This window comes from Oncorhynchus kisutch, linkage group LG13, assembly GCF_002021735.2.
Source record: "Oncorhynchus kisutch isolate 150728-3 linkage group LG13, Okis_V2, whole genome shotgun sequence".
Taxonomy (NCBI): domain Eukaryota; kingdom Metazoa; phylum Chordata; class Actinopteri; order Salmoniformes; family Salmonidae; genus Oncorhynchus; species Oncorhynchus kisutch.
The window spans coordinates 66,446,809-66,463,884 of NC_034186.2; the positions used below are offsets into that span (position 1 = coordinate 66,446,809).

Sequence of the window (17,076 nt, forward strand, 5' to 3'; positions counted from 1 at the left end):
CAGTCATATGTCATATGAAGTACATAGATTAGGGCCTTATTTATTTATTTATTTCCTTATATGAACTGTAACTCGGTAAAATCTTTGAAATTGTTGCATGTTGCCTTTATATTTTTGTTCAGTATAGTTCTGTGGTCTATACATCCAATGGTATTATAAAGTACATAGCTTGTCAAACCAAGCACTTAAAAAATCCAGATTTCATGCCATTGAAATGTGTCATCCTTGCTGGATACTAGCAAGTAGGACTGAATGACATGCCTGGTTTGCAACAGGCTGGCTTCTGTATGTGTAACTTGTTCAGTCATACCAATGGTTCAAATGTCTTCATGTCTTTAATAATTTCACCATAGAAAATACTACTTATAAAATATGAACACATCACACATATGAACAGTTAAAATAATAATTGTTCACACCAATACTTGGTTCACACTAACACCAACATGTACTCAACATAATAAACACTTCAAACAGCCTACCCGACCGCTCGGAGGCCTCTGCATGGTCCTAAAACACACAGTTGCCTCATTTTGTATCACATTCCAATGACAAAACCGGAAGGGGACAAAAATGCAATTTCAGAATGTGAGGGGGCATGTCACCCCGTCCCCAGTGAAAGTTGCGCCCCTGTTATTGTTTCTAATTGTTTACATTAAAAATGCTCACAGTATTACAACATGTTTGGCAAGTGTTTCTGTGCAAACCCATACATTTGACTGTAAAAAGGCCTACATTGTGTCTTTGTTTGTGAATATGCACAGCACATTGGTGCATAGCCATTGGGCTGTATCCCAAGTCCAGTTGATATGGATTCTATAACAGCAGTGCAACACTACAGTACTTTCTACTTAGAAGAGCACAGATACTTTCACGCGTTCAGGAGGTGAAACGTTCTGGGAATGTTGCAGAAAGAAATGCTTCCTATAGAGTTTTCTATGACATGATTTCCAATTCCATTAGACAGAAAATAGTGTATGTTCTACAAAATATATATGTATCTGAACATTCTGTTACATTACACCCTACTGAGTACCCATCCTGGTTAGAAGTCACTGATGGTGGATTGACAACAAAGCCCATAGGTATAGATATGGTCTTGGTCCTGGTCATAGAGATTTGTTCGTTATATGTGAAATTATCAGTATGTTTGCAAACATACAGCTATTGCTACAAGTTGTTCTTGGTCATTTGACACCAGTCAGACTGTATTCAGTCATAACCGAGTCAGACGTAGGTCTGCCTTGTACATCCAGGCACTCAACATATCTCACAACTCATTGAGTAATCTACAGAATATCTACAGTAAACCAATGGGATACAACATACTTCACCATAATGACATTTAAGGGAAAAAATATCTTAAACATTTTGTGGCGCTTTAAATAAAGAGGGTTGACACACTGTGTCTCAAAAATCTGCGACTGAAAGCTAAACATTAAAGGTCCAAAACAGCCATTTTTATCTCAATATCAAATAATTGATGGGTTACAATTAAGTGCCTTACTGTGATTTTAAATGAAAACAATGGTCAAAAATAAACAAAAATAGCTACTTAGCAAAGAGCAATTTCTCAGGCAAGAATTTTGCTCGGACTGTCTTGGAGTGATCTGAGTGGGGAGGAGAAAACAGAAAACTAACTGTTATATGCAGAGGTTTGGATCTCTCTTTCTTATTGGTCTATTAACTCATTTACCATGCTCCATCCCACCAAACAGCTCTTACACTAAATTATTATTACTAAAGATTATAATAATTTTCCCAATATCACAGTAGCCTAGAAATATGTATAAAACTCAGGAAATCACGTTTTTTACTGCACTGGGCCTTTAAACAATGCAATAAACCATTGACAAGAGTATTTGTTCATTCTTCACTTCTGAAATATTTTGGACGTAGTTCTAAGCCCTGCTCAGAACCACAGCTACAAAATACAAAAGTTATTATCACCCAGTAAATGTTAGTTGTCAAAGGACGACTAGGCCTAATACTAGGTACAAATCTGGCGGTCTGTCCACCAGCAGCACAGTGGCAGAGCCAGCCTGCCCCGGGGGGAGAAAGAGGGCCTTTGGTTTGTGGTGTGGCATGAACCACTGCACCAGGAGAGTGAGGTACTGTTCTGTTAAGACAGCCATGATACGTAAGGTAGGCTGTCGATCCTTTAACTAGCGGGTCCAGTCAGTCTCAGAGCCGTAATGTAGCAGCTCTGCCTTGTGTCACTCTGTCTGTCAACCAATACGTCGGTCTTTACGCTGACACAGTGCTGACAGTGCGCTCTCTCTTCCCACTGGCCAGGTTCCTCTTCTTACAGTAGGTGTAGAGGGCCGTCAAAGGGATACAGCAGACAGAGGAGGCTAGGAGGAGGCCGATGAAGGCTTGGGCGTAGGGAGGATACTCCGTCACCACAGACTTCCCCTGGAGGAGGGGGAAGACAACAGGACAGGCAGAGATCAACATTGTATCTGGGTGCATGAATAAAACCCGAAGCATCATATTCTGTTACAGTACTTTTCTTTCATTCATGCATGACTGGTACAACCAAATCCCCCTTTGGGGATTAATAAAGTAATACCTTATCTTACCAGTTTTTTGGGCCGAGTGCTTGTTAGTGTAATGACAGGGTTATTGATAAGATATTGGAGATAAAAAGAGAGGCCTTACCAGTTCTTTGTTCCAAGCCTGGTATGTGGGCGTTCCTCCCTGGATGTAGTTGACGATGTAGAAGATGAATAGTGCAATGAGGAGGATGGGACTGACTCCTGCCAACATGATCTTCCAGTACCAATTAAGACGATGACCTAACATGTCTTCTACATCCTTCTCAAACCTGGAGAGGGAAAGGTTGCAGGAGCATTGACATGAGGACTCTGTCGATTAAGGCAGCCCCCCGCACCGCTCTGATTCAGAGGGGTTGGGTTGAATGCAGAAGACACATTCAGTTGTGCATCTCACTAGGTATCCCCTTTCCCTTCCCTAAAATACTTTCATATATTTTGTACGGGCAAAAGACAACCTTGGTATTTTAGTTTAAAAATTAATTCAACATTCAAAGGAAATTGCTTATATGCTTCATAAGCCATTTTGCTTTTAATAAACAGTACAAGCCCAACTTAAAAAACCACAGGACAACCAAGTCAAAAGCCTGAGAGAAGAGTGAAAGGAATATGAGGTATTTGTGGAGGATTATGCTAAGTGTTGTTTGGCATTACTGGTTACAATACAGCTTTTATGAGGTACTTTAAAGACTTAACTCTACTGGCTGCTAACACAACTGCAGTAGGGCTACACATTCTCCAGTAGAAACTGTTTCAAATAAATTCAGCTCAACTATTGTTTCTTGGAGATAAGGTACTATACGACGAAATGTGCTAGTTTTTTTTTTTTCACACAGCAAAGGTGATGATGCTTAGAAAGTTTCTGAAATGAGTCATTCTTCATTGTCAATATTGTGCACACACACACACACCTTTTGATGCCATATATGTAGCAGACGGTGATAACTTCAATGAGGACGATGAAGAGCAGAGAGAAGGTGGCTCCATAGTCGTTGAACATGGTGAACCAGTAGTTCCCAGAGCGGGTGGTGAAGCCCAGGCCAAGCAGCAGGCAGAATAGACACACCAGACCTACAAGATATGACAACACACCTGTTAGTCACACACACCAGACCTACAGGATATGACAACACACCTGTTAGTCACACACACAAGACCTACAGGATATGACAACACACTTGTTAGTCACACTCACCAGACGTACAGGATATGACAACACACTTGTTAGTCACACACACCAGACCTACAGGATTGGCCCACTCAGCCTAGTCTACCAAGCTTATCTCTGTCCTGGCAACCCAATGGTTGTACCAGCTTCCCCCGATGTTAGGACAGCAGAGTCCCTGCCCGTCTTCTGAAAATGTCTGAAAACCTATCTCATCAAATAATATCTTAAATAAGGTAATAAATAAGACATTAAAAACTTTCACTTGTATTTTCCTACTAGCACTGACTTTGCTGAAAACTTCTTTATTAAGAAAACATTTATTTACTACGACTGTGATATGTAGTTGTCTCACCCAGCCACACACACACACACACACACACACACACACACACACACACACACACACACACACACACACACACACACACACACACACACACACACACACACACACACACACACACACCTAACTCAAGCAGCAGGCAGAACAGACACACCAACCTAAAGGTCAAGGGTCAACCCTAACCCTCATGTTCATACCTTAGCTCAATTCTTACCCCCAACCACAACCCTAACCCTAGCTTCACGACCACACCGTAGCTCAACCCTAACCCCCCTTCCACTCTTCCCCTCATCACCCCTTCTATCTCACCATTGAGTGTTTTGGTGCTCATGTAGTGGCTGATGAACTTCAAGTCACTGAGGGGGGTGATGACGGCGATGACGTTGCCCAGCATACTGCCCATGCCCAGCAGCAGCAGCATGATGAAGTAGAGCACAGACCACAGCTGAGACACGGGCATGTTCTTAATGGCCTCACTGTACACTATGAAGGCCAGGCCTGTACCCTCAACAGCCTGGGAAGGGGGAGGGAGGGAGGGAGAGAGAGAGAGAGAGAGAGAGAGAGAGAGAGAGAGAGAGAGAGAGAGAGAGAGAGAGAGAGAGAGAGAGAGAGAGAGAGAGAGAGAGAGAGAGAGAGAGAGAGAGAGAGAGAGAGAGCATAGTGCAAAAGTGGCTAAAGTCAGTATTTCATTTTTTGCTTTCCTCCATTGGAAACTTAAGTGGGATAGTTTATTAAAGTCAAAATGGAAAATCCAGGAGACAATTGAAAATGAAATATTAACATTAATTGTAACTGCAACAACCAATGAAACTTGCCACATCTCACTACCACCACCACAGAGTCAAATCAAGTTGTATAGGTGACATTTAACTATTACTAAAAGATTAACGATTTATAGAATGGTGAGTAAAGTTTTTATTGACTCACAGTAAAATTTATAAATTTTGTTGCTACATGATAACATATTGTCAGGAAACCAGAGGTATTTTGTTAGACGTTCTGTGCTATAGTGCAAACATTTTAAGGTTTTAAGGTTAGATCGGGTTAGATCGGATTAAGACGATTTATGCAGCAGTCACCGTGAACGCGGGAACACTGCCTTTAAATATCAATCTCGCCATATCGCAGAACTTCTGCGATTCAGATTGAATCGAGCACTAAGAGAAGTAGTAAATGAAGTTGTCTTATCAGTATTTTGCACAAGTTTTCCTTTTGAGTTTATTAGTTCATTTGAGTTGTGTGTTATCATGACCTACCGTGTCTAGTTCAGCCTCTAGGTCACAGGTCTCCAGCCTACCTCCCAGACTGGCAAACTGTTCTGGGTGTGTCCTGTTCAGCTCAGCGATCCAGTGGTTGACATTCTCCAGACTGATGGTGTCCTCTGCTAGATCAAAGGTGTTCAGGAGCAGCAGTCGCACCCTGGGAGAAGAAGAGAAATGTCAGTGTCATGAAAAAGGACAAGTGGTGTAGTGCGATTTCTCAGAACTTTTTTTTAGAGGGGGTGGGGTGGGCCAGGTAACTTCCTGCTATTCTACGCATTTTGCCATGAGGTTGAGAGAAGATTTAGCAGTTTTATAGCTAATGTCCTGTCATTCTAAACATTTTGCCATGGCTTATGACATTTATACATTTTTTGGTTGGGACCTCCCCGCCTAGTGGGGCTGCATGCTACGCCACTGGAAAGGGCATTTCTGATCTGAATCATACAGTATATCTAGCACCCTATACAATTCCACTCATTGCTGATCTAGATTCCAATGCTTTCCCCAGTCCAAGCACCTGTCATCTCTTCCATCTGTATGTCTGCAGAAAGTGCTACAGTCTACAGACGTTAAATTAATTGTACATGTTTGACCTAGAATTGTTCACGTTTGTACTGGATGAGTGCTGCTGGCTGGTGTTACCTACTTCTCTGAGTTGAAAGTTCGATGCCAAAGTCATTGAGACAACCAACCAGACCGCGACCCCACCCAGGGCCTCACCTCTCCAGGCAGCTCTCGTAGTTGAAGGTGGCCTTAAAGCCATAGATGGAGAAGGTGACGATACTGGCGAAGATGGAGGTGCTACTGTTGACCATGGACACGACGATGGCCTGCTTCTCAAAGTTGTTGTTGTACTGGTTGTAGCTGGCAAAGGCAATGAGGGATCCAAAGCCCAGGCCCAGAGAGAAGAAGATCTGAGTGGCCGCGTTGATCCACGTGGTGGGTTTAGCCAGCTGTTCCATCTGAGACAGCAAACACACACACATTAGTAATGGCACACACACATGTGTAAAGCAGGATTAAACATAACATAACAGAACAATGTACATGAGCTACCATACCTTGGCTGGGAAAACATAGATCTATTGCATCGCGTCTATGCCGCTCTGTCTTTGCACATCCATATATTTATATGTACTTATTCTTATTCCATCCCTTTACTTAGATTTGTGTGTATTAGGTAGTTGTTGGGGAATTGTTAGATTACTTGTTAGATATTGCTGCACTGTCGGAACTACAATCACAAGCATTTCGCTATACTCACATTAACATCTGCTGTGCATGTGCATGTGACCAATAAGATTTGATTGTATTTGATCAATAACATTGTTTCATTCATCTAATCATTCATACCTTGGGCGTGAACATGTACTTCACACCGTTGATGGCTCCGTGAAGGGTGACCCCACGGATGAGGTAGATGATGAGGACCAGGTAGGGGAATGTGGCTGTGAAGTACACCACCTAGAGAGGGGAGAAACATCAGCGGGATTCAGGGTCAAAGTTCAACTATGCTGCACTGGTTGCTTGTTTGCCAACACAAATTTGGCCCACTTTTCCCATGGTTTTATAATGTTGCTCACTGAATTTACTGTGAAGTTGTAGGTGGAAGTGAACTTGTTTGTGTATATCTTTCCATCAATTGATAACGATGCTATTACTTTTCGATTATTTCTCTCTGTATTGTTGGGAAGGGCCGTATGAAACCATTTCACTGTTAATCTACACCTGTTGTTTATGAAGCATGTGATGATTAAAATGTGACCTCTTCTAGGTCATTTTAGATCAAAATCAAAAGCCCCTTGTCAGAACGAATCAGAACGACTCAGAACGATTCAGTTTTCACAGGACCTCTTGCGTGTTGTAATAAAGATCATAGGCAGCTCGTGAGTTTCAAGTTTGGGGAAGCTTACAATTTATCCTACCGTTTCTACCTATCTGCATGACAGTTATATTTGTGGAACAGCTTCATTTAAATAATAACGTTTTCCTTTCTCAAAATTACTCTCACGTGGTTAATCAGAAAAATCTGAATTAAAATCTGAATTAATGCAAGAGCACTAGCCTTTGCCACATGGACACATAGATACACTGTGATCCATTGGCAGCTAAAGAAATTAGAACATGGAACTCAGCGTTAGCCTATAGGCCAATGCAGCAGTAGGCCTATAACTTCCATCGTCAACTAAGTAAAATAGGCCTAAAACAAATTAAAACAGTAGAAAATATCCTTGTGAAAATTCTGTTTTTTCAAACGCATTAGCCTTTCTGCCTCCCTTTCTATCTGTCTTGACTTGAGCTATCGCTAGTGAAGTGCACCATTGTTTAAATTTAGCAGGTTGGCGTGCTCAGACGTGTGCGCTCCCTCTACGTTATGACAGAGAAACCATACACATGCTCATTTCCCACATGGAGCACTCCAAATGAAAAACATTGAAGAAAATTGACAAAACTCCTAAATAAACCAAAACCTGTTTCTCACAAGTGTAGCAGGTTGTGAACTCTGCAAACAACGTTCCACTCCAAGAATGAGAACGGTAAATTACTGTAATACATGAATTAACAGAAATGTATGTAACCAAATGACGGGGATTAACGGTAACTTTATTAGGCCTACTGGTTACATACTGTATATAATGGGGAATTGATCAAAATAAGCAATCAAAGGGAAAATAATTCACACAATAAACAATGAATGTGAAGAATTGTTGGAAGACATTGAAGCACATTTTTGAGAGCTGAGTGCATGCATTCTGGAGAGAGACGCAGATGCCCATATTTTCACCACTCACCCGTCCCCTTATTCTTGTCTCAACATTTTAAATGATACTCAAGACACATTATCTTCACACATTTGTAGATGCTTTTCACTGGCATCCGCAACTCAATAATCAGATAGGCCTATTGCCACGCCCGTTGACAAATTTGCTGGCTTCCCAAATAGGGCCTACAGCACTTGTGATTTGAAACAATCCACAGCTAGTTTAAAAAATGAAGACGCTAGTGATCCTCTGTGGCTAAGTCAAGCTCTCTGGTAAAGTATTTTTAATTATTTTATTTAGACAGGAGTAATTATATAATTTTGGCAAAACATCAATTAACTTTAGGGGAAGCCAGCATCGAACAGTGCACGGTTTCCTTTCTAATTCACAAGTGGCTGAAACCAGAGATTTGTATATGATGACCAGATTCTCATCTCTGCACTAACAATGTGAGTCGTGGTCCCAAAGGCGGGAATGTAGGCGACAAGCTTATATCTGCATATTATGCCCATAGAAAGACATTGGGCTTATTCAGGATAGATTTGGACGTGAGTGAGCCCTCTGGATAAGAGCGTCTGCTAAATGACTAAAATGTAAAAATGTAAATGTAAACAATGCAGCAGATGTATCTGATGGTGTCTGGACAGAAAAGGTAAGTCATGCCATACTCCTTTTGTCCAGAGAGCATCAGATACATGGTCTACACATACGGAGACATGGTTGTTTCACTGCTGTTTCACACGCTCAGACGCTTTATCAGAGTCTTTGTGTCCGTGCGTGTCTCGGATAAATCATTTATTAAAACTTCAATATTTTATTTGGACTGGCAAGGAGGTACAGCAGGGCAGGCCAGGGCCCGTGGGCCCGCCCATAACACCGGTTCTGCCATGAGTCCACTGTGAACAGCAGACCAGAAAACAGTTCTCTGTCTGTGTTGACACGGTATCCTTTACTTTCACCCTGGCTTGTCTCCTCAGAGACTCCTACTCCAGATAGTTTTGTAATGAAGTAGGCCAAGGTTTTCAAAACTTTCCTATGATGCCCCCTCACTCTCTCAGCAGATGTTTTCCTCAGTTCAGTAAAGATCCATTGGATCTGCTTCTCCTTTCCCTGCTCCATAATTCTGAGTTGGCAAACTGCAGCCACAAACTTTGACTGTTTTATTCGCCAGGCCTTGATGGACAACTATCTGACCATATAGAATATTGAACTGTTTGTACCTTGTCTCACCATTACGAATAACTTTTTTGACCCTTTCCTTTGTTATTGAGGTCACCTCTCAGCTGAATGTTTTCCTCTGCTCAGTAAAAATACAGGTAACTGCCAAAATAAAGGAAACACTTGACTAAATGAGGGATACAAAGTATAATGAAAGCAGGTGCTTTCACACAGGTGTGGTTCCTGAGTTAATTAAGCAATTAGCATCCCATCATGCTTAGGGTCATGTATACAAATACTGGGCAGGTCATTATTTTTGCCACCATGGCTATGCCCCCATCCACAGGGCATGAGGCGTCACTGAATGAGCATGAAACGATGTAAACCATATGCCAAGGCCATCTCATTCACCAGATCTCAACCCAATTGAACACTTATGGGAGATTCTGGAGTGGTGCCTGCAACAGCGTTTTCAACACAATCAACAAAACACCAAATGGAATTTCTCGTGGAAGAATGGTGCTGCATGCCTCCGATAAATTTCCAGACACTTATAGAATCTATTCCAAGGTGCATTGAAGCTGTTCTGGCTCGTGGTGGCCCAATAACCTATTAAGACACTTTATGTTGGTGTTTCCTTTCTTTTGGCAGTTACCTGTATGACATAGGAGACGATAGTGACCTATGTCCACTAGATCTGCAGCTAGTATGACATAAGGGTGCTATAACTGTCCTGACCCTGTCCATCGTTCCCGAGCTGAACTCTTGACCTCTCACCTTCCCGGTGGACTTGACCCCCTTGACGATGAACAGGTAGACAATAATCCAGGCCAGCAGGAGGCAGAGCGCCTGTCCCATGTGAATCCCTCCGTTCTCCTCGATGGACCCGGAGATGTCCAGGGTCTCTCTGTAGAAGAAGTACTGGGTGGGCGTGGCCCGCTCACACTCCTCCACAGGGCCGGTCAGGTTGCTGTTAACCGGGCACTCTGCCCATGGCAGGACCGACTGGGGCAGAGTGGGAGGAAACAGCACAGGTCAGGTCAGGCACAGGATGTTACAGATAGCACTAGAGCAATGAACTGCATCTTCTAAGACTCCAAACAAAACAGTCTGCACAGGACCAATAGTGTGCACTCAAAGCTGAGTGGTGACTTTGATTCTGTTGGTTCTGGATATATCTGGCAATAAGATTGTAACAAGTTATTGAAGATTGTCTACATTTTATGATCGCATCATACATCTGAATGTAGGTCAAATAATTAGAATTTTGACATTGTGAGACTGGAACTAACCTGGAATGAATGAAAGAGGTACCAGAAACTCCATGCATTGATGACGTTGTAATAGAGGCATAGGTACATGGAGGTCACAACACTGGCCATACCTGGAACCAGCAGAGAGAAGAACAGATCCATTTAAACTAGAAGCAGATAATAACTACTTTTTCAAAGTAACTTTAGTGAAGTAAACTATATTTTTCTTCCAGTGTGAAGTAATTGGTAGCTTAAACTATATACTATATTTTTAGAGTAGTTTCCCCAACACTGTATATTTGACACAAAAGTACTGGCCTAAATGTAACAAAACCGTATATTTAAATATGTGTAATGTGATAAATTATAGGCAAGTTTATGTACTTTATTTAATGGCAATGTGCACCCATACATGTGTTGCACTCTATGTGCAGTGTCCTCTGTCCCCAAAAATATTAATAATAATAATAACAATAAATAAATAAATAATATATACAGTACCAGTCAAAAGTTTGGACACACCTACTCATTCAAGGGTTATTTTTACTATTTTCTACTTTGTAGAATAATAGTGAAGACATCAATACTAGGAAATAACACATTTGGAATCACGTAGTAACCAAAAAAGTGTTAAACAAAATGTTAATGTCTTCACTATTACTCTACAATGTAGAAAATAGTAATAAAACATTTAGAAACTTGATGCAAATTAATGACTTAAAAATCATACAATGTGATTTTCTGGATTTTTGTTTTAGATTCAGTCAATCACAGTTGAATTGTACCCATGATAAAAAAAAACTACAGACCTCTACATGCTTTGTAAGTAGGAAACCCTGCAAAATCGGCAGTGTATCAAATACTTGTTCTCCCCACTGTATATATATTTCAGTACTCACCCACTCCCCCCAGATAGGGGCTAATAGCTCTCCATGCTCCAATGCTGCCCAGACGCATCTTCTGGCCAATGGCTAACTCCATGTAGAACAGGGGTACCCCCAACAGGACCAGCATGAGCATGTATGGGATCAGGAACCCACCTGAGGACAGAAAAAGAACACACACACAGTATATTTTACCATTCAAAACACCTGCAGTAGCAGAGACAAAAACACACACATCATCTATAAGGTGATGAACTGAGCTTCAGATTCACATGACACCCAGATTTTTAAATTATTATGATTTTTTATTTATTTTTTATTTCACCTTTATTTAACCAGGTAGGCTAGTTGAGAACAAGTTCTCATTTACAACTGCGACCTGGCCAAGATAAAGCAAAGTAGTGCGACATAAACAACAACACAGTTACACATTGCATAAACAAGCATACAGTACAATAACACAATTGAAAGAAAGAAAGTCTATATACAGTGTGTGCAAATGGCGTGAAGAGGTAATGCAATAAATAGGCCATAGTAGCAGAGTAATTACAATTTAGCAAATTAACACTGGAGTGATAGATGAGCAGATGATGATGTGCAAGTAGAAATACTTGTGTTCAAAAGAGCAGAAAAGTAAATAAAAACAATATGGGGATGAGGTAGGTAGATTGGGTTGGCTATGTACAGCTGCAGCGATCAGCTCAGATAGCTGATGTTTAAAGTTAGAGAGGGAAATATAAGTCTCCAGGTTCAGCGATTTTTGCAATTGTTCCCGTCATTTGTAGCAGAGAACTGGAAGGAAAGGCGGCCAAAGTAGGTGTTGGCTTTGGGGATGACCAGTGAGATATACCTGCTGGAGTGCGTGCTACGGGTGGGTGTTGTTATCATGACCAGTGAGCTGAGATAAGGCAGAGCTTTACCGAGCATAGACTTATAGATGACCTGTAGCCAGTGGGTCTGGCAACGAATATGTAGCGAGGGCCAGCCGACTAGAGCATAAAGGTCACAGTGGTGGGTGGTATAAGGGGCTTTGGTGACAAAACGGATGGCATTGTGATAGACTACATCCAGTTTGCTGAGTAAAGTGTTGGAAGCTATCTTGTAAATGACATCGCCGATGTTGATGATCGGTCAGTTTTTACGAGGGTATGTTTTGGCGGGGTGAGTGAAGGAGGCTTTGTTGTGAAATAGGAAGCCGATTCTAGATTTCATTTTGGATTGGAGATGTTTAATATGAGTCTGGAAGGAGAGTTTACAGTCTAGCCAGACACCTAGGTATTTGTAGTTGTCCACATTTTCTAAGTCAGAACCGTCCAGAGTAGTGATGCTAGTCTTGCGGGCGGGTGCGGGCAGCGAACGGTTGAAAAGCATGCATTTAGTTTTACTAGCGTTTAAGAGCAGTTGGAGGCCACGGAAGGAGTGTTGTATGGCATTGAAGCTCGTTTGGAGGTTAGCTAACACAGTGTCCAAAGAAGGGACAGATGTATACAGAATGGTGTCGTCTGCGTAGAGGTGGATCAGGGAATCACCCGCAGCAAGAGCGACATCGTTGATATATACAGAGAAAAGAGTCGGTCCGAGAATTGAACCCTTGAAAATGTGTTCTCATTCTTAATAGTTATACTTAATTTACATAATGAATGTGGTCTCAGTCCTTGTATTCTGTGAGAATGCTGTTCACTGACCACAGCTCAGCATTCAACACCTTACAAGCTCATAACTAAGCTCAGGCAGCTCAGACTGCGTGGCCACGCATGACTCCAACACCATTAAGTTTGCTGACGACACAACGGTGAGACTGCCTATAGAGAGAAGGTCAGTGACCTGGCAGTGTGGTGCCAAGACAACAACCTCTCCCTCAATGTCAGCAAGACAAATGAGCTGATCGTGAACTACAGGAAACGCAGGGCTGAGCATCCATCCACATCGAAGGGTAGGTAGTGGAGTGGGTCAAAAGCTTCAAGTTCCTCGGTATCAACATCACTAAGGAATTAACATGGTCCACACACAAATCAAATCAAATCAATGTTTATTTGTCACATGCGCCGAATACAACAGGTGTAAACCTTACAGTGAAATGCTTACTTACAGGCTCTAACCAATGGTGCCAAAAAAAGGTATGTGTGTGTGTGTGTAGGTGAGTAAAGAAATGTAACAACAGTTGAAAGACATCTGAAAAAAGAGTAGCAAGGCTATATACAGACACCTGTTAGTCAGGCGTATTGAGGTAGTATGTACATGTAGGTATCGTTAAAGTGACTGTGCATATATGCTGAACAGAGAGTAGCAGAAGCGTAAAAAGAGGGGTTGGCGGGTGGTGGGACACAATGCAGATAGCCCGGTTAGCCAATGTGCGGGAGCACTGGTTGGTCGGGCCAATTTAGGTAGTATGTACATGAATGTATAGTTAAAGTGACTAAGCATATAAGATAAACAGAGAGTAGCAGCAGCGTAAAAGAGGGGTTGGGGGGGGCACACAATGCAAATAGTCCGGGTAGTCTGGGCCATATGCACTACCCTCTGAAGTGCCTTGCGGTTTCCTGAGGGGAAATAGGTTTTGTCACGCCCTCTTCACGACTGTCTTGGTGTGTTTGGACCAATCTAGTTTGTTGTTCATGTGAACACCAAGGAATTTGGAGCTCTCAACCTGCTCCACTACAGCCCTGTCGATGAGAATGGGGACGTGCTCCTTTTCCTGTGGTCCACAATCATCTCCTTAGTCTTGGTTACATTGAGGGATAGGTTGTTATTCTGGCACCACCCGGCCAGGTCTCTGACCTCCTCCCTATAGACTGTCTCGTCGTTGTCGGTGATCAGGCCTACCACTGTTGTGTCGTCAGCAAACTTAATGATGGTGTTGGAGTCGTGCCTCAACCCCATCACATCACGACATTGCCTCTTCCCCCTCTTCCCCCCTCTTCCCCCCTCTTCCCCCTTGACCGCAAGGCCCTGCAGAGGGTAGTTTGTACAACCCAGTATATCACTGGTGACGAGCTTCCTGCCATCTACACCAGGTGGTGTCAGAAGAATGCCCTAAAAATTGTCCAAGACTCCAGCCACCCAATGTTCTCTCTTCTAACGCAGGGCAAGTGGTACCGATGCACCAAGTCTGGAACAACAGGACCCTGAACAGCTTCTACCCCCAAGCCATATGACTACTAAATAGTTAACCAAATAGCTACCCAGACTATCTGCATTGACCTTCTTTTTACTAACTTTTCACTCATCACATACGCTGCTGCTACTCTTTATTTTCTATCCCGTTACTTAGTCACTTTACCCCTACCTATATGGACATATTTATCTCAATTACTTCATACCCCTGCACATGGACTCGGTACCCGTACCCCGTGTATATAGCCAAGTTATCGTTACTCTTTGTGTATTTATTCCTTTTGTTATTACTCTCTGCATTGTTGTGAAGGGCCCATAAGCATTTCACCATAAGTCTTGTTGATTTGATACTCTATGAGGAAATAGCAAAAAACTATTTAACTGTCTGTTTGAGATACAAGTTTGGGTTTTTGAAGTGTATTTTATCCAATTTATGCTTTGGACATAAATACGAGTATAGGATTAAACAATAACATTATTTGGGTTAACACAATATTAACTTTTAAGTGTTTTGTTTTCACTGGACAGTTACATTAAGGCAATAACTCTACAATAAGAAATACAGAATAACTCTACTTGCATACCACACCTGTATTTACAGAATGGACATATTGGCCTTAAAGCAACAGAGGCATCAAGGAGTCTCCTGTATGTGAACATTTTCTATGAATCTATGAATGGAAGAACACATGATAACACCTGTTGTAAAACGTTGCAATCAGTTGAGACCATTAAAAGTGAAATGCAAAAGAAAATGTTAATCCATTGTTATTCTGTGATAAACAACGGGTCCATTGTTATTCTGTGATAAACAACGGGGCCTGTTAAGGGTTAAAAATGTGATCTGTATCAGTCTAAACTTGGAGTGGAAAGCTATTTTATGCGTGCGCTTTTGAAAGCTCCTTTATATATGCGCTTTGGTACGTCCATACCCTCTGTTTTTGAGAGGACTAATGGTTCTCAGTGACTTATGGGGGAGGAAAATGAAAAATACGAATTGAACTAATGTAACGACTCTCTTGTGGTGAAGGAGAGTCGGACCAAAATGCAGCTTGTAGATTGCGATCCATGTTAAATAAACGTAAAACACGAATCAATTATAAACACTACCAAACAAAGAACGTAAAGAAAACCGAAACAGCCTATACTAGTGTAAACTAACACAGGAACAAGGACACTAAGGACAATCGCCCACAAAACACTCAAAGAATATGGCTGCCTAAATATGGTTCCCAATCAGAGACAACGATAAACACCTGCCTCCGATTGAGAATAACTTCAGACAGCCATAGACTTAACTAGAACACCCCACTAAACTACAATCCCAGTACATACACACCACATACAAAAACCCATGCCACACCCTAGCCTGACCAGATAAATGAAGATAAACACAAAATACTTCGACCAGGGCGTGACAACTAACAACTAAGTGAGATCATTTTTTAATCCATTCCTGCACCATTAACTTTTAGAGGAAGAAAACAAATGGCTGCACAGTAAACACCTTCACTCACTATAAATGTTTAACAATGTGACTGACTCTAACCAATATAGTAATTGTTCAGATTCCATGTAAATGGATAATAAACTGACAACGTTTCACCCAGGGTAAAACAATAACTAACCCATTCTACAACCACACAACATCAGTGTGCCATTGCGCATGGATAAAGGTGAATAAATTGGACTCTGACTGGCTATTCATATAGCCTACATTACCACTTTTAATCAGTAAACACTAATTGTATTCATTCATTTTACACAGTGTCCAATATTGCAGTTCTATATTTAATCAAAAAAATAACTGTTGGACTAAATGTACAATAGATTATGGATTAAACCATAAATTAGGCTATGCGCTGCACCTAAACAATAAATAAATATTGCTTACCCCCGCCATGCATTTGACACAAGTATGGAAAACGCCACACATTTCCCAGTCCAACCGCGTATGATACACACGCCAGGACAAATTGCATGGGATTGTCCCACTCTGCTCTTGCGGCGTCCTTCCCCATCGTTGCGTCCTGAGCACACAATCAAGCCAATTTCCAGGTCTGGTCGAGTCGGTGGCAGTGCGGTGCCGGTGAACAACCTTGACAGTCAGTAAGCCTGTCTTAAATACCGGGAGTAGGAATGGCACTCCTGTCTGGAGTAGAACAAATCCAATGACAGCGTCTGGGAAACAGGGAAAGTGTTTCAACAGGAGGCTGTATGAGTCAGACACATTTGCAATGGTTGAAGAAATAGCACAGAGTTTATAGAACGCTTGCCCATTCTACTGAGGTCCCCCAATTTGAGAGGGAGGGCCTAACGTGTTAAGTACTGTAGGTATAGGCTAGAGTTTAATGGAGTTTATGTAACCCAGGTGAATGTTTGATTTTCACAGCTCTTCTTGAAAACCTGAGTTTATAAGCCTGTAATAGAGACAGTGGACCATCGCCAATACCTTATATATTCCTTAGGTTAAGCTTCAGATAGCATGTGTTTGCTTTTGTACAATGGACTTCACAGTGCAAGATTCAGTGCTGGAAATAATGTATTTATTTTCCTTTTTATTGTTCATACAACTTC

The 17,076-nt window shown here is 41.7% G+C and overlaps 1 protein-coding gene across 1 annotated transcript; it reads right to left on the reverse strand.

Moving 5' to 3' along the window:
• Window positions 1-316: 316 nt before the first annotated feature.
• LOC109901861 (sodium- and chloride-dependent transporter XTRP3-like) lies at window positions 317-16,864 on the reverse strand. The gene is made up of 11 exons (XM_031787045.1): window positions 16,394-16,864; window positions 11,401-11,541; window positions 10,541-10,632; window positions 10,026-10,253; window positions 6,682-6,792; window positions 6,049-6,290; window positions 5,323-5,485; window positions 4,376-4,580; window positions 3,467-3,626; window positions 2,662-2,827; window positions 317-2,415 (listed from the first exon to the last, which is right to left on the reverse strand). The coding sequence occupies exons 1-11, from the start codon at window positions 16,518-16,520 to the stop codon at window positions 2,248-2,250; spliced, it is 1,803 nt and encodes a 600-aa protein (XP_031642905.1). The 5' UTR covers window positions 16,521-16,864; the 3' UTR covers window positions 317-2,247.
• Window positions 16,865-17,076: the final 212 nt, after the last annotated feature.

Coding starts and splice junctions, on each gene's coding strand:
- LOC109901861 (XM_031787045.1), bottom strand. CDS start 16,520: ATGGGGAAGGACGCCGCAAGAGCAGAGTGGGACAATCCCATGCAATTT. Junction 5,486..6,048: donor TACGAGAGCTGCCTGGAGAG/GTGAGGCCCTGG, acceptor TTCTTCTCCCAG/GGTGCGACTGCTGCTCCTGA. Junction 2,828..3,466: donor TACATATATGGCATCAAAAG/GTGTGTGTGTGT, acceptor TTCCCTCTCCAG/GTTTGAGAAGGATGTAGAAG.